The sequence below is a fragment of the Capricornis sumatraensis genome, chromosome 15, assembly GCF_032405125.1.
Source record: "Capricornis sumatraensis isolate serow.1 chromosome 15, serow.2, whole genome shotgun sequence".
In the NCBI taxonomy this organism is placed as follows: domain Eukaryota; kingdom Metazoa; phylum Chordata; class Mammalia; order Artiodactyla; family Bovidae; genus Capricornis; species Capricornis sumatraensis.
In genome coordinates, this window is record NC_091083.1 from 22743993 (window position 1) to 22762285 (window position 18293).

The 18293-nt window shown below is 42.3% G+C and overlaps 1 protein-coding gene across 4 annotated transcripts in view; it reads left to right on the forward strand.

The window, feature by feature from the left end:
• NRP1 (neuropilin 1) overlaps positions 1 to 18293 on the forward strand; it is a 146238-nt gene that overhangs the window by 92019 nt on the left and 35926 nt on the right. For all 4 annotated transcript variants that reach the window (XM_068986845.1, XM_068986848.1, XM_068986847.1 and 1 more), the window contains exons 7-8: positions 9673 to 9828; positions 13542 to 13686. In XM_068986845.1, coding sequence (XP_068842946.1) covers positions 9673 to 9828; positions 13542 to 13686 — 301 coding nt within the window. The remainder of the gene's footprint in view (positions 1 to 9672; positions 9829 to 13541; positions 13687 to 18293) is intronic.

Genomic DNA, 18293 nt, shown 5'->3' on the forward strand with positions numbered 1-18293 from the left:
CTGGATTCCCAGAGGTAGCAAAAGCAAACACTTTAGCAGAATTATCTCAGCAGTGCCTTGCATGGTCGTGAGCTGAAAGTTTAATTACAAACAAGACTGCATGGTCTCTCTGTTACCCACCCAGCACTTGCTGGTGGGGATGCCTGGCTTCCATGAAGGCCTCTGCACAGAGGTGTGTATTGGAGGTTGGGGATGGGGAGGACACTTTGCTTTGCTCTCTAAAGGACTTTTGCCAAGAGATACTAGACACGAGGAAAATGTTCATCATATCAGATATTTAAATATAGGCAGTTGGGTAGGATTTTTTTTCCTGTGCCTTCTGCTTTTAGCTCATCAACCCTGGCCCCTTCCAGCCAAAATCTGATCCTATCCTGTGAAGTCCAGTCTGAACGATTCAGATGCTCTCTATTCCATAAAACCTGAACTTTCCCCTTGAGCCCATAACCATCTTCTGAACCTCACAATGACTCATTTGTGGTCACAATGACAGTTTTTATTTTCAGTCTTGTCATTTTTTTCTGTGCAGGCCTGCTTGCTTCCCGAGTCTGGCATACCATAAATATCTGTTGGATTTAATGGATTAAATGTTTTTATCTGGACCCTTGGTATCCTTCAGTTTACTTCAATTTCACAGTTTCAGTTTAAGCATCTACGATGTGTGAAGCACCATTATTGGGCTTTAAGACACACAATGGACTTGTACTCTGGCTCCATATATCCAATTATAGTTTTCCCAAAATGTTTTTAATAATAAAAAAACAATAATAAATGCTTTGTCTACATAATACAGTCCTACCGAAGTTATATGCAGAGGCCATAGATGCTACTGTTGCGTTTTAAAGCGGTTGTCATCCGGATCCCCCTTTATCCATTCCTCCGTTTCTGCGCCCTCTTTGTTTTGGCTGGGACAGATGTCAGAGGCCAGAGATCTGTTCACAGTCTGCTCGGTCTCACGAGACGTCAGTGGGTGCAGTCAACTGGATCTATTCCACTTGACCCATCAGTTTGCTCTTGCCTGCCGACCCCAAGTGATTCCTACCCATTGAGCCTTCTACTAGGAGAATGCTTTCCTAGTTTTCATGAGTATTACAATTAACAATTGATGGATAAAGCCAAAAGTTACACCAGGAGCGCCTAAGCCAGCCTGTTCCTCCATGTAGGAAATGCTCGCCAAATCTTTGCTGAGTGAACCTTTTAGTAAGAGCCCCTGATATGAGTCCTGTGGGACATTTGACTAGATCTGAATCATGTTTATACATCTTTGAGGATGTATAAATATTTGTACATATTTGCAACTTTTTTGAACTGCAGCATACTTAGTTTTCTTTCTTAAGACACTTCTGTTAAGCAGTTTTTGCTATACAGTTTGTAGGTTAAATTCTTAACCAAGTTTCTAGGGATTACATCTGTTTCGTTCAGAATGCTTATCCTCTTTCTAGATCAAAGGATTAGGCTCAGGGTTTCCATTTAATGTAACTTAACAAATAAGCACTCAAAAAATGTTAATTAAAAATATGAAGCCCTTGAATCTTTTTCCGTCCAGCAGCAACTCCCAGGTATCTAAGCTGGAAGAGGGCACAGTCTAGGAGTCCTCTTGAGCAAGCTACTAAAAGTTTCCGAGGTCCTCGTCTGAAAGTGAACATGGTGCTACAGTAAGGAATCTCCTTCACTTTAAGGAGAAACAGACAGAATTCTTGGGTTGGTGTTTGTCTAAAAAATATAAAACAATCTTTCCCAAAGTCTAGGCATTCAATCAGCCTTTCTCCTTAATTCTGCATAGCAGTTTCCAGTTATCTTTGATGCTGATCACTTGTATCCTGAGGTATATAGGAACAATGAGTTCATACGATCTCATTCTCGCTGCCTTTGTTATCAAAATATACTGCCTCCTGACAACCAGATTTTGCAGACTTAGTGAGTAACTGAGGAATCCTAATTGAAGACTTGTCTGATTTTTCTGAACACAATTATATCTGTTCTAGAGCGTATAGAAGGGGGAGAAGAACCCTCAGATTTTGCAAGGAGTTTGTGAAGACACACACCTCCCATATCTGTCTTAAATATGTGTCATCTGTGAAGCTGAGCATGTTCAGGCATGGGCGTCATAGTCCTGTGCGCTGCTCTCCTCCAGATCTTTGAAATGCTCTATCTGACCCTCTGAGGAGATGTGGACCCGCCTGGCTGTCCCCTCCCAGAGCAGCATCCTCCTGGTTTCCATGTGGGAGTGATTTGAGTCACTGGGTTCTGGAAACGTCTCTAGTGGGGACCCTGGAGCATTAACCTGTCACTTCGAGTCCCTTTCCTTTCCTCTCCTCCTACCGTGCCCCTTGTCAGTTCTAACAGCTACAGCAGCTCTTACTCTTCAGACAGAACCAGATGGAACTCTAGTTCCAAGTGCATATCAGAATTCAGATTTTCTTTTCTAGGTATTTATTTTTTCGTGTGGTTTGGCTGCATCACACGGCAGGTAAGATCTTAGCTCCCTGACCAGGGATTGCACCCATGCCCCCTACAGTGGGAGAAGTGTCTTAACCACTGCGCTGCCAGGGAAGTCCCCCCAAATATTTCTTTTTTCATTCATTGCTTCTGGTTTCTGCAAAGATTTATGAGAATGAAAGGATATGCCAGCGTATAGAGGCGGTGGAGCACCCCGCAGCATGATCTCTCTTATCAGCCAGGGGAGATGGAGGTGACTTGTTTGGGGACTTCATTCTCTTGCCCTTTCCTTGCTGTTCTTTTGCAGTATGCACAGTAGTATCAGGGAAGCCAGCCTTTTAGGCTGCGTCTGAGCTGTGCAGCCCTATCTAGTGTTATTCTAGCTGCTTGACTCAAGTCTTTGGAGAGGAAACTCCATCTGTCCACTCACTCAGGATTGTTTTCCTACCAACACTGGTTTTGTTGCAACCAGTAGTTTCATTCCACCCAGCTAAATGCTTTCCTTTCTGGAAAAAAACTTAATTCAAGCCATTAAGATGAGAAAAGAAAAAAAAAAGATGAGAAAAGAAAATCGGTGAGGTTCTTCCTGCATTACACTTTTCTTGCTCTTGGATATTTGTATTCTTTACCAGAATTTTAAAATGTTTTCTCATTATCTTTTGCTAAAAATGATCCATCACCACCGTCTCATTTTTCAACAGCATAAGTGAGTCATTTGCAAAATTTTGCTTTCCAGTAGTCAAGGTAAATGTTCAATGCAGTCAAAGTAATCATAAATGGTTTTAGATTCTCCATAATTATGCAAAAATATTGAATTTGCAGAAAGAATAACTACAAGATTTAATTTTTATTTACTAAGAAATTCTAAATTAACTTTTGATTATTGTGGTTTTGAAGATAGGAACTGAGGCAGAGCGTGGGTGTGGTGGTGACAAGTACATGGGCCACCAATCTGATGGGGAGTGAGAAATTTATCTGCATCTGTCTCTAACATGTGTGTGACTCTGAACAAGGAACTCATATACTTTGTTTCTCTGTTCCTTTGTCCACAAAACCTTTTCCTTGTATGACTGTTGAGAGCTGAAGAGATAATGTATCTAAGTGTAACCCTTAATAAGATGCCTGACAGGCTTCCCCAGTGGCTCAGCAGTAAAGAAACTGCCTGCGATGCAGAAGACGCAGGAGACCCGGGGTTGCGAAGATCCCCTAAAGGAGGGCATGGCAACCCACTACAGTATTCTTGCCTGGAGAATCCCATGGACAGAAGAGCCTGGTAGGCTACAGTCCATGTGGTTGCAAAGAGTTGAACATGACTGAAGCAACTGAGGACGGAGGACAAAGATGCCTGACACAGAAGAGTTGCCCTATAAAATTTCCTTTAATAATGGTAATTTTAGTCATCAGTCTTTTTTTCCTGTGTAACACGGTAATCATGAAAAAATACATAAAGAGAGAATCGTGTCACCAACTGTAAAAGGATTGTATGCCTATTCATAACTGTAAAAAGTCCAAGGTCCCAAGTCAAGGAACGAGGTGATCAGGTACTGTGAATTAAGCTCCAAGATCCTGGAACAGTATCCATGTTCAGATGCTCAGGCATTATCAGAAACCATGTGTGTTATCTGAGGAAATGAGACAATTGCTTAAAAATATTTTCTTTAGCTTGTAGTGTCTAGTGATGAATTAAACAGCTCTTTGAGTCATCGGAGATGCTCTAAAAAGAACCCAACACACTCCACCTCCCCCCATCAAAAAAAGTATCTTTCCTGTTTTTAATCAGACTTCCATTCTTTGTCTTTTATTTTTTCAGGCTCTCGTACAGACCTGTCTTGGGAATGTTAAACGCCGGGAAACATTCCCTTGCCAATGCTCGCGCAAAGGACAGTATTTTATTGAGCAAGACAGATTTTCATTTTAGAAATGAGGCTTTCCACATTCTGATGTTACCCGTAGCTGGTTATGTGTTATTTGTAAGAAGCAATGATATTTGTTGCATGGCTGGGAGGCTGCATGCTGGTGTTTGACCAGCAGTTTGCAGAGGTTTGCACGATGATTTACTGCACGATGCTAAAAACGTGCCTTCTGTCCTCAAGTGATTCCCAGTAAAATGTGTCTCTCTCCTGACTTCTTTTTATCTGGGGAATGTGTTTCCTGTCATTACTAAGACAATGCTGTGGCCATAAAGTGCATGTGGGTTAATACCTGCAGACGTCTTACAAGGAAGAGGGCGTTAGGGTGGGGAGTTCATCCACAGGAGCTGTAGGACACCATCCCCCGCCCCCGGAAGGGGATGAGGATGGCTGTTTTCTTTTACTAATTCACTTCTCCCCACCCAGAATAAAAGGGGGGCTTTCCTCCACTGTGTCTAGCTGTGTCTTCTCTTTGCACGGGGAGTACAGTGAAAAGAAGATGTGGGTGTAGGCATTCTCCCAGCAGTGTTAGACTTTTATATTTATATTGGAAACAGGATGTCATACTGGGTCACTTCTGCTAATGGTGATAAGCTAACTCAGAGAGTGGCCGCTTCAACTCCAAAGGAGTTTGGGAAACTTCTGCCAAATCGCCTACAGACCATCAGATAAATAACCAGATGTTTATGTTTGTCTCTCTCACACACACACGGAGTGAGACTTTCCACAATTCCAGTGAAGGCATTTGATGCGCAGCTCTGGCTACACCCCCCATCATCACATCCCCTCAACATCACCCTTCATGTTAAACAGAAGTACATCAAACTCAGATGTGAAATCACACCCATCTTCCAATTAAAAATATAGCAGCTGTGAAACAATGGCATTCTTTTTAAAACAAGAAAACAGTGATGGGAACAGGGCTGATTGGATTTAGGGAAAGCAGGTTAATTATGGTTATTGTGTGTCTAAATTTTTATGGAAAGAAAGGAAATATCGTTTAGGACGATGAACCCTTCAAAACACAGAGGGTTGCCATTGTATAGAACTTCTGGGGGTTGTATCTTTGTCTTTTCAGCTGCCTGTCTTGGGTCACCAATCTTGTCTGTTAGACTGTGAGGTTGGGGCGAGCTCATCAGAATTCAGAAAGCTAACCCACTAAGAGGATGGCCAGATTTTGAGTAGTGTTCATGACAACTGCTTCTTTAGGCTTCCAAATGAGCAGAGAACAATCTCTTTAGAGATCAATCCATTTATTGACAAATAATACCTATAAGGATAAGAAAGAAACATTAGTAGGTTGTTTAGTGATGTTATTTCATTTATTCATTTCCTTCCCCTTGCCTCTGCCCTTCTCATTCCTCCTTTTCTCTAGAATATTCTCTCCCTTTTTCGTCCACATGTAAGTTCCTACCATTCATCCTTCAATAGGTGTCTTAGACACGGAAGTCAACTGTGAGATGTCTCCAGCTCCCTAGCTCCCTTCCTCCATGCACTGACCCATCCTGTAATCTTGTCTGTGTCTCCCATTCTTGCTTCTCTTTGTATCTTCATCACTTAATACAGAACTTAGTGGAAAGTTGATACTAAGTGTTCACTGGATAAATATCAGTCAAGGGGAGTAGAAATGTTCACAGGCAGCAAACTGACTAAACAGATGATGTTACAACCAATGACATTGTTACAACCAATACTATGAAGCTATTGAAACTGATGGTATAGAAAAATATTTTTGCCATGGAAATATATCCATAAAACTAAACAAAAAGCAGGTTATCAAACTTAGAGGTAATATGACCTTGTATTGGGATGACCAAAAAGTTTTTTCAGGTTAAAAACCTGAACGAATGTTTTGATAAACGCAATAATAACAAAACATAAACACAATAGTCACATATATTCTGCATAAGGAAAAAAAAACTCTGGAAGACTACTTTCAGTGGTTATTTCCTATTGGTGGTCTTAACGGAGATTGCTATTTCTTCTTTAGACTCTTCTGTATCCTAGGAATTTTTAATAGACACCTACCACTTTTCTAGATAGAAAAACAAACACTCCTTGAATCTTAAAGGTCTGGATGCAAGTATAGGAAAAACACAATATATTGACTTGAGAGTTGGAGAACTGAGCCTTGCGCTAAACATGCTGAGGTTAGAAATGACTTGTTGTGCCCACCAGGCCAAAAAGAGGAAACAGTCATGTGTGGTCAAAGAAAAGAGGAAATGTCCTTTTAAGTCAAGAAAACTTTATATGTGAAGGTGCAAAGGCAGAAAAGGCATGTCTTTTAGGAAGAATAAATACTTGATGTGGCTGAAAGATACATTGAAGGGAAGTGGATGTAGCAGGTGAGACTGAAAACGTAAATCCCAAACTTCCCTGGTGGTCTAGTGGTTAAGATGCCATGCTTCCAATGCAGAGGGTGCAGGTTCTATCCCTGGTCGGGGAACTATCATCACAAATGCTGTGCAGCACAGCCATAAAAAATAAAAAGGTAGATCACAGCAACGTCATGATTAGCAGAGATGGTTTCGACCCTGAGAAAGGCAGGCAAGAGTACTGGAGTGGGTTGCCATTTCCTTCTCCAGGGGAACTTCCCTACCTGGGGATCGAACCCAGGTCTCCCGCATTGCATGCAGATGCTTTACCCTCTGAGCCACTAGGGAAGCCCATGAAAAACAAAAAGGTACATCAAAGCAACGTCCTGATTAGCAAAGACGGCTTCAACCCTAAGAAAGGTGTAAACACCCAGTAAGTCCTCCTGGGTCTCCCTACAGATACGTGCAGAGTGAGCAGTGGTGCTTCTGAGGCTGATATCTATCTCCTCCCAAACTCTCAGGCACTGAGAGTCGCTTTTAGGGCAGTCCACAAGGGTCCCCAAGGATAAAGGATTTAAGAGAAGCTCATGGTGTTGCAAGTGAGAATTTCCAGTACTGGGCTGTGTCTTGTTAAGAGTTCTGGGTACCATTCAGTTTTAATTACAATGGTTCAAGTCCCAGCTATAATTATTTGGTTGTCATTCATTCTTTCTAAACCCAGTGGCAGTAATGTTAGAAAGAAAAATGAAGTGAAATTTCAAGTATCCCAGTGCAGTAAGAGAATCTGCAGAGTTTGAAAGCATAGCAGGAAGCTTCATGCAATTACAAGGGGAGGTTGTGAATGCATTTCATTGCTGTTAAGAAAAGAACATACCTTTTCTTCTTTATGAGTGATTCATGCACATGCTTTGGGACCTCTCAATTTGGGACTTTGGACATTTCTTGCATTGGGCATCCGGTTAATTCCAGTCAATAGATCCTTCTTTTAAAGTTGGCTGTTTCTAGTGCTAGGATTCTTCTAGTTGACCACCAGTTAACTTCTTATCCTAAGAACAAAATTTTAAAAATAGGAAAAGGACAACCAGAGCATGAAGTTCTAGAGCTCTTTTTAATCAGCCTAAGCTGCATATGCACTCTTGGGAAGTTAATCATTTCCAAGCCAAAGAGCCATCTGTAGGTTGACTGAGTTTATTTGCACAGCTCTGCTTCACAGTCCCTTGAAAGTCAAGGTTTTAAGGGCTCTTCAGGTTGAAGTGGATTGGGTATTGGGCATGAGGGCGTGACTCAGTGGACAGTTAGTAAAGCCCTAAGTGTTATGAGAGCATTTGAAAACAGTTGAAATTGTTCAGTGCATCCATGTCTAGAGTAGCCATTAACTTTCAAGTTGCAGCATTAAGAAATCAGCGAGTTTTTGCAGCAACCTAAGATCATCTGATTATTTGTTCAGAACAGAGTTAGATTTAAGGTTGCCAGATCACATCCAGAAAAGAACACCCAGTAAAATTTGAACTTCAAGTAAGCAATGAACCTGTTGTTAGAATGTCCCAAATACTGCATGGGATGTATTTATTTTAAAAACATTTGCATTCATCTGAAATTCAGATTTCACTGAATATCTTGCATTTTTATTGGCTAAATCTGGTAAACGGGGCTGCCTCCCGTTTTTGAAATGTGTACACAAATTCCTACAAAGTGTTAGAGTTCATTCTTGAAAAAATGCAAATTTCAGTTAGCAGGTTTAGGCACTTAATAAAAATATGTTGGATAAGTACTTATTTGTTAAGATTTAGACCATATCTACCATTATCATCTTAAAATATGTATTTCTATTAAAGGTTTGCTCCTTTTTTCTTTTAAACCTGGTAAAAGCATTTTGAGCCTGGACTTTACATCTTTAAAATCAGGATAATGAAATAAAGATTGTTTTACACTGAGTAGTATCCCCTTCCTTTTTAGATGAAATCTCCTATTGTTGAATTGTGTGTGTTCAAGCTGGCTTCTCTGTGGTGGGGCTGTTGTTGTTTTTGGTCTTGCTTCAGTTTTGAAGGTATTGGCAACATGTTGATTTAACTGCTCCAAGGGCCTTCAGGAAAAAGCAATTTGGGGAAGACAATAGCCATTCTTCAGGAGACAGGTTGTACATAAAATGGAAATTGTTTAGGTGTTTATGGCCCATGGGCACTGGAGGGTTAATTGAAATATTGTTTCCTGAGAATTGGGTTGTCATGTAGCAACTGAAAAGCGAGATGCTGCCGTTGCAGTTGGGGAAGTGGGTAGCTTAGGGTTTAAGGAGGGGGCGGTTGTTTTTTTCACCATTTTCAGGGGAAACGGCCTCTTACTACTGAATATACTATTGAAATATCTTGTTAGTGTTAATCAGTCGTAACATGCAATTACTTTTTGTGAACATTATGAAATATTTTGCCAAATATTTGTGCTTTGTTTCTTTAAATCTCTGTACTATACAGAAATGCAATCTGGCCATTCCAGATTACAAATTGATGGCACGTTTCCCAAAGCCCTGCACACACAAGGGTTTTCAGAGTCAGGATGGTTCCAGTCCACATCCTATTTAGAAGGAGGGAAGTTGCTGCAGAGCAATGGGAAATGGGACCATGTGAGACTCAAGTTCTAGTCCAGGCTTCTCCATAACCAGGAGGGGAGCTTATCTTGTTTGTCTTGGTTTTCTGTCTATAAAGTGACATTTATTAATGTGCTGTTTAGAAAGTATCATTTATCTCTTAGAAAATACAGTCATATGATATTGGACCTGGTTTTCTCTTTTGTTCCAAGGATCAAGCAATCTTGGTTGCCGGTTGCAAGGATGAGAAAGTTCTCTTCCTGGCGGTTGCCAGCTAGGGCAGTGGCTGTCTTACCAATATCCGAGGCTTTCTTCGGGCTGTCGATACTGATGGAATTAGAAGACTACATCGTGGTCCCCACAGGAAAAGATGCTCCACGTTACAGAGGTATCAGGATGGGCAACTGATCAGGCTTGTATTGTCTTGCAGGTAGACCTGGGCCTTCTGCGGTTTGTCACTGCTGTCGGGACACAGGGAGCCATTTCAAAGGAAACCAGGAGGAAATACTACGTCAAAACGTACAGAATAGACATTAGCTCCAACGGGGAAGACTGGATCACCATTAAAGAAGGAAATAAACCTGTTGTAAGTTTGCCTGCCTCCTCCACTAATGCAGTCTTTGAAATGGATGATCAATTTTTACTTGTTTGTTTGGGAGCTTGCTGTCTGGCCTGGCTTGTTTTTGAATTGATTTAAAATGAAAAGTGCAATTAGAAGTTTAAATCTGACCAAGGGGTCTCGTGTTCCCAGATCCAGAAGCCAAAAGGAAATTATACGGATGTTTCCAAGAAAAGTCAATACCAGCCAAATTAAGTCAGACTCAAGAATTGCTTTAAACCTCCCACAGGGACATGGACTCTGCATAGGATAAACACCGTCCCCCTCAGAACCCTTGGAGTTGTTTTGTTTTGTCTTTCTCCCCGTGTTTCCTCATTCTCTTTCATAGATTAATTCTTTCTTCCTCTCTGTAATGGGCTGGTTTTAGAAGACTCCTTTTCATCTACCCTCTGCGCCTCACAAACTAATTTACAAGTGCGTTTGGCTGCTTCTGCGCAAATGAACAGGACTAAAGGTGTTCTCTCAGATCCCACGAACAACACGCCACCTCCTCGCTGCTTTTTGTTGTTGAGGAGGCCACACCATGCCCTGTCCCCCGGGCGCTCTGTCCTGAATTATTTGGAGCTGAGATGTTTTTCTCAGCCTGCTGTTTATTTGAAGTTATGCTTGCTCTGAATTACTAATCAAGAGATTACTGAGAGCTCGTGCTTGCCATTTCCCCAAAATTAAAAGCTTGCCCTGGAGGCTGAGTGAAACATGCAGAATTGATGAGAAGGTAGCAAAGATCCAGGGAATTTGGAATTCTGGGTTCCAGAAGAGACCAATTAACATGTCCTTGTCTCTCTTTGGCGCATGTATGGGCTTAAATGTCTCCTTCTGGGTCTGGAACTGAGAAAGGCCTCCTTGGTGTGAAGTGAGAGGGCTATTAATACCCTTTGAGGAACTTCACTGGTGGTCCAGTGGTTAAGACTCCAAGCTTCCAATGCAGAGGGCACAGGTTCAATCCCTGGTTGGGGAAATAAGATCCCGCATGCCCGAAAAAAAGAATGAAAGAGAAAACTACCCTGTGACTAGCTGCAAAGCTACCGCTCTCACCTAGGGCAAGCAGGAAGGCCACAGCCACAGAGAGGCAGCCATCTGTGGGAGGAAAGTTCCGTGGACCAGCCAGCTCAAGGCCACTGTCCTTCCCTAGAGGACATGGAGCGGATCCTCCGTCTTGGGGAAAACAATCCCTCACGGTCACTATTGGTGCAGGTCCACTGAGTGAATTTTGACCCTGAGTGTCATGGCTGGTTTTTGTTTTGGAGTCATTTTTCTGAAGGCCTGCTTTAGTTTCAAACAACTGAGAAAACACTAATGCCAAGGACACACCAACAAACAGAAGAACCCGGAGAGAGTGGGGAGGGCTGACTCAGCTTTCAGGCCGTCTCTTCAATCAGTGAGCATTCTTTACCCAAGACCCCTCCTCAGCCGTGGCCCACAGTTGTCCACATGTGGGTGGGGAGAGCACACTGGGGCCGTGGGGGCGTCTGACGTGGGCACAGCTCACAATCAGTGTCACCTTGGCACACAGGGGCTCTAGAATAGGAGGCAGAAAGGGTAAAATGTTGGGAAAGACCGGGTGTGTGTCTGAGCCCTTTCACTGAACCTGAATGAAATCCCCAGGTCCACCCGGAGTCCAGCTCTTGTTGCCTTGCTCTGTACTTTGGGGTCTTTTGGCACGCCCCTTCCCCTCCTTTCCTTGGGCAGAGCTGGCCATACGCAGCTCAGCAACAGTGGCCTTTGACCACAGATCCAGCAGCCTTTTTCTGTTGGTGGCGTGTGTGTTCTCACCTGGTCTTCAGGAAACATAAAACGTCCTCAGGCTAAGCCAGCCTGTGGTCCCTCCCTGAAGTGGACCCCCCGGCCCTTGAAACACTGGCTTGGGAAACTCTGCCCCTTCAGGCAGTTCCCCGTTATTCATCAGGACACAAAAACGCATTCACACAGATTGCTGCCCAGAGAGATTTGCTGAAGACAGAAATCTGAAGGCCATCACAGGGTCTCCCTGGTAGTCCAGTGGTTAAGAATCCACCTTCCGATGCAGGGGACATGAGTTCAGTCCCTGATCAGGGAACTAAGATCCCGCGTGCCACAGGCACCACAAATACTGAGCCCCCACACTGCAGTTCCTGACGCCCGTGGGCCCCAGAGCCGGTGCTCCAAAACAGGAGAAGCGGCAACTGGAGAAAAACCCACACAGCAGCGAAGACCCAGCGCAGCCAGCAGGACTAAGTAAATAAATATTCGTTTAAAAAAGTAAATAAAGGCCATCACAGGCTGGGATAAATTCCGATACTGCGTCGTCTCCAGAGAGGGATCCGGCCAACATCCGACCTAGTAAAATGCTTGACCGCCTCCCACGGAGCAGGGCTCTTAGGCTAAATGTAGTAAGAACTTCAGCCCGACCCATAAGCTCCTTCTCCCGGGGGATGGTGGTCCTCCTCCACAGACTCACCAGGAAGTCTCTTCGCCTCTGATGGCCCCCGTGGTGCTCTAGCTACACAAGGCCTGTGTCTGAAACACAGTACTTTTTACAAGCTGTCTCCACTGTTAGCTAGGGTAAAATCCAGGGACGGGGAGGCTTTCAGTCCCACCTGAGACAAGTCGAGTGGCAGAGGGTTCCACGTGGCAGACAGCCCCCTGCTCCTGAGAGATGTCGCCAGAGGACACTGTGTGGCATCATGCCCAGGCCAAGCGGCCCCCACGGATACTTGTGGGAAACCAGTTCGTGACTGGCACTCATTACTCTGCAGCTACATGCCTCATCTTTCTTAGAAGAAAATGACTCATTTGTAAAACGAGAAACAGAAACCCTGGGAAAACTGATTCTCCATTACATATTATGTATAATTCAGTTTTGATCTTGACCACCGACACATACTTTTACCAACAACCACCCCCCCCAAAAAAAAAAATTAGAGTCATTCATTCACGTCAGGGATAAGATCTTCCATCAAGAAATGGAGTTCAAAGGGAGGAAGCTCCTTGACCTAGGGCTGAACATAACCTAGAATTTTCAAATAGCCAGATCCTACATTGAACTCAAAAAGCACTCCTTCAGGAAATTCCTGGGAAAGTAAAACAGTGAAAGTTCCCATGAAATGTCCACCGTATTCTGTAAGTTTCTTTGATAATGTTAATCATTTTCCCACTTTTTTAGATAATTGCATGTATTCTTTAACAAATGCTATCCTTATAATAATACTTTTAGAGGCTCCATCCTCTCAGAAAATTGATTAGGACAACATTCTATATGGTTTCCCTGGTGGCTCATCGGTAAAGAATCCACCTGCAATGCAGTAGATGTGGGTTCGATCCCTGAGTCAGGAAGATCCTCTGGAGAAGGAAATGGCTACCCATTCCAGTATTCTTGCCTGGGAAATCCCAATGAACAGGGGAGCTTGGTGGGCTATAGTCCATGGGGTTGCAAAGAGTAGGACACAGCTTAGCAAATAAAACACAAAAATCCTCTCGGAAAACTGAAGAGATGATTGGGACAACATTCTGTCTTAGACATGGTTCTTATCTGATTGCCATCATTTGGAAAAATAACGTGACAAGTTATTAACACCACCTCAACCATGGTAAACAAGGAAGAGATTGTAAACAATTTGACAAGCACTTGTGAAAACATATTTTTGCATTTGTTTTTAATCTGAAATGTCTGTTATTAAAGGGCCCTTTCTTTTTCCATCTAGATCTTTCAGGGAAACACCAACCCCACAGATGTCGTGATTGGAGTTTTTCCCAAACCCCTGATCACTCGATTTGTCCGAATCAAACCTGTGACCTGGGAAACTGGCATCTCCATGAGATTTGAAGTCTACGGCTGCAAGATAACAGGTAAGATGGAAGATCACCTGGTTTTTATCTCTGTCAACTTTTAAATAGAGGGAGAGTAACTTGATATAAATGGGCTTGGTCATTTTCATTTGATAATTAAGAGCATATACTTTGGATTTAGACAAAAATGAGTTTAGATCCTACTTGTACTTCTTACTCACTGGCTTATTTCTTGGGGCAGTTTACTACCTTTCAAAGCCTTAGTTATCTCACCTAGAAAACAGGCATCATGGTGTACACCACTCAGGGTTGTTGTGATAATGAATTAGCTCGTGAATATGAAGCGCTTACAGAGGCTGGCATGTGGTAGGTATTTATAAGTGGTGTCTTTCCACTAGGCAGGCTCCAGGAAGACAAATGCCTTCCCTTTCATCCTCCATCTCCTGGTTACTCCATACTGACTGCTACTTAGTAGGTTTACGTAAATAACTGTTGCTTGAAATGTTCTTCACCTCCTTTGTCTTTTTTTTACTGGAGTATAATTGCTTTACAGTGTTGCATTCGTTTCTGCTACAACAAAGTGAATCAGCTGGAAGTGCACATATATCCGCTCCCACCTGACCCTCCTCCTCACCTACCCGCATCCCACCCTGTAGGCCGCCACAGCGCACTGAGCTGAGCTCCCTGCACTGTACAGCAGCTTCCCACTAGCTATCTGTTTTACACATGGTAGTGTATACATGCCCTTTTAATCTTGAAGCCTAGAGGTGACCTCATTAGCGACAGTTCAGGAGGAGTTTAATTTATGGAGTTAATTTATTCTCCTTTTACTCACTAACTGCCCTGACAACTTACTCTTAGGTTTTGGCTCAATACATGTCTATCTTTCATTGAATGCATATACTAACATCAATATTAGAAATGGATTTGTCAATATTTCTTGTTTTGGAGTTTGTTTCTTCTGATGTTAATAGGACTTTAAGAGTCTCTTTCAAATTTGGATCAAGTAGGTGGATTATATGCACTTGAGAGGTGAAGATGAGGTTACTGGGCGATTAAATGGCTAAAAAGGTGGGCAGGTCAGGACGGAGCAGGAAGTAGAAGGATCCAGTTGGTCTCACTGTGTTTCTCTGGCAACCAGTACTGCTCTCCCTCATCCTGCACACCTACTCTGCCTTCTGAAGTAAATAGCACATTTCAGATACCTTTCCATGTAAGTAAGTAAACTACAAATTTTTCATTAAAAAAAGTGCAATGCAACCTCCATAGAATGCAAAAAAACTTCAAAAACAGAATCAGTAACTTATTCACTACAAAGTAACTAAAAGTGAACAACCTTTAAAGTCTGTCAAATATCTTTCATGTGATGTTAGTATACATATTGAGAGCATTTTATTTCTCATTCCATGAACGCCAACAGTATTGTTTTTATTTTTATCCTCTTTAGTACAATTATTTTTAGAGAAGGAAAGTACTGACTTCTGAAGAGAAAAAAAATCACCTGGGCAATTTTCCATGAAATTACAAGCAATTTGAAGAAAGCTAACTAAGGAGAAAAAAACAAAATTACATTTGTTTACAGTACAGCCCATTTTGGAAAGTAAAAACTGACATTTGATCTCTTCCCCAAATTTTATTTATTTCCATCTTAGAGACAGACTTGTTTATTGTTTTAGAGTCTAAATATTTAGAAAGTTCAAGGCCTTGGAGGCAGGCATTGGGTGGAGAGAGGTTTGGAGGGAGAAAAGGGGCAGTGTAGGGTTAGATATAACCTTGACTTTATTCTTGATCAGCAGATACAGGAGAGAAGGTTCTAGGTCATTTTCAGGGCATTACAAATGTAAACGACTACTTGTAAATTCATAGAAACAAGACCATTTGAAGGCAGAGTGGAAATTTCTGTCCCATTCCTCCCACCTATTCTCATGTCACTGTACCAAAAAAAAAAAAAGGTAAACCTCATAAATGCGTTAGTGTGAATTCTGAATTTCTGGCTCTGAATTTCTGGCTCTCCTTTTAATTAAATAAGATACTTGTTTAAGCCTGAATTGCTCTTTCTCATTTTCACAAGGATTTTCCTGAGAGATAATTCTAGGAGCATGAGTCTTTATATATAAACAAGGGAAACTATTGCATTTTTAAAAACAGTCAAATGGCCTAGTTATTTAAGCAAACATGGATGTCTGTAGGGTTTCCCTGGTAGCTCGGCAGGTAAAGAATCCATCTGCAATGCAGGAGACCCTGGTTCGATTCCTGGGTCTGGAAGATCCCCTGGACAATGGATAGGTTACCCACTCCAGTATTCATGGGCTTCCCTGTTGATTCAGACGTTAAAGAATCTGCCTGCAGTGTGGGAGACCTGAGTTCAATCCCTGGGTTGGGAAGATGCCCTGGAGGCAGGCATGGCAACTCACTCCAGTATTCTTGCCTGGAGAATCCCCATGGACGGAGGGGGTTGGCGGGCTATAGTCCATGGGGTCACAAAAAGCCAGACATGACTGAGTGACTTAGCACAGCACAGATGTCTGAAATACCATGCTTTAATATTTTCACATTTGATTTGTTCTGTTTTACAATTATTTTAAGTAGCTCTTTTTTTTTTTTTCAAGCTACATACTGCCACTCTCTTAATCATGACCCCTAATATGTTTTGGATACTTTCTCTCTAATAAGACAACTACAACCTGCAAATAACTGGTCAAGGCAGGTTTTTAGAGAGGCCTGCCTGTCATAACGATGGTCACGCAAAGAGAAGGTGTATAGGCATATCCACGCTTCAGTCCAGGCTGTCCACTTAGTGACTGAATGACCATGGACAAGACTCATGGTCCCGCTCATCTCCATCTCCTGGTCACTAAGATTAACTTAATTCAGCTGTAATAAGATTTAAATGAAAAGCGAAAGCGAAAGTCACTCAGTCGTGTCCGACTCTTTGTGACCCCATGGACTGTATAGTCCCTGGAATTCTCTAGGCCAGAATACTGGAGTGGGTAGCCTTTCTCTTCTCCAGGGGATCTTCCCAACCCAGGGATCGAACCCGGGTCTCCCACATTGCAGGCAGATTCTTTACTAGCTGAGCCACAAGGGAAGGATGCTTATGACACTTGGTTTAAAGTAAGTGCTCACTAAACAGGACCCTGGTATATTAAACAGTGCATGGTGCTCAATCAGTTGAATCTGCAACAGGCCCCAGCAAACAGAACCTCTAATGAGACAATGATATCAGTGTTTGCTCAGTGTTACCAGGGGAGATACTTTTCATCTTTGAGAGATCATGGTCCCCTCAGTGGAGACTGATAGAAAAAAGCACGAAGCTTTTTGGTCTGGAAGCTCCATGAAAGCAGGGGTCATGTTTTTCTTCTTTTCCATTGTGTCCTGTGTACCTGGAACATAATACGCTGCACACACTTATTTTTTTTATGAGTGAATGAGCAAATTAATGAATTGCAGCTTTATCCATGTTTTCCTACAAACAAGTGACTGGATTGCAAAATTTGACCCTCTCCTCTAGAGTAGGCAAGCCCCAACTCAATCTGGATTTAAAACACACACACACACACACACACATTGAATTAAAAGGTACCATGTGAATACATCACTTGAACGTCTCCAGAGCTCCCAAGGTCTAACCCAATTTTTCTGTTCAGAAATTATTTGCTAGGAACACAGCAATCCTGTAAGAACCAGAGTGTACAACAGTGGGTCACCATATAGAGAGATAAGGAGAACAGAATTGGAGCAAGTCATCCTGATTTGTAGGTGATTGACAGAGGAGCATCTGCATTATTTTAACAAGGAAGGCTTCATCATTTTGGAAGAAAAACTGGTGAAGATGCCCTTGCTGTCTGAGAACACACTGCAGACCATGTGGGCTTTTTCGTTTACCAGAAGTTAATGAACTGGGGCTTCTGCACAGGTCAGTGTGTGCCTGTGTTGAGCAGAGTTTGCAAGGATGATCTTGAGCCCTCCAACATCCATAGGTACCTTCTGAGTCATCAGGGAAGATTAAATTATGCTTATTTAGGTTCACCCATCAAATGCAGTCATTGTCTTCTCATTCCTTGAAAACCAGTTAACTAAGTATTTGATTTATCAGTATTTCTGTTTTCCCATTAAATCTCAGTTCAGAGGTTTTATTGTAAAATAATATCAATGAAGATAACCACTTCCAGAGGGGAAAGGAGGTGGGGGTGTGTGAAATAGGTGAAGAGAATTAAGTTTACAAACTTCCAGATAAGGCCACAGGGATGTACTGCACAGGATAAGGAGTACAGTCAATAGTATTGTAAAAACGTCGTATGGGGACACATGGTTACTAGACTTACAGTGGTAATCATCTCATAATATATGCAAATATCAACTCACTGTGGAGTACACCTGAAACTAATGTAATGTACATCAGTTGTATTTCAATTCAAAAAGAAAAGAACCACCTAATTCCCCATCACAGAACTCACTTTCCCCTCCCATCTAGGATTGGTTTTAAGTTTTTTAATCAAGGTTGCCAAGTGAAATGCAGAATGTCCCGTTCAATTTAATGCAGATAAATGACAAAGAATTTTTTAGTGTAAGTATGTTCCCCATTCAGTATTTGGGACAAATTGGCTTCCAAGTGGAAGCTCAGCCATAAAGAATCCGCCTGCAATGCTGGAGATGTGAGTTCAATC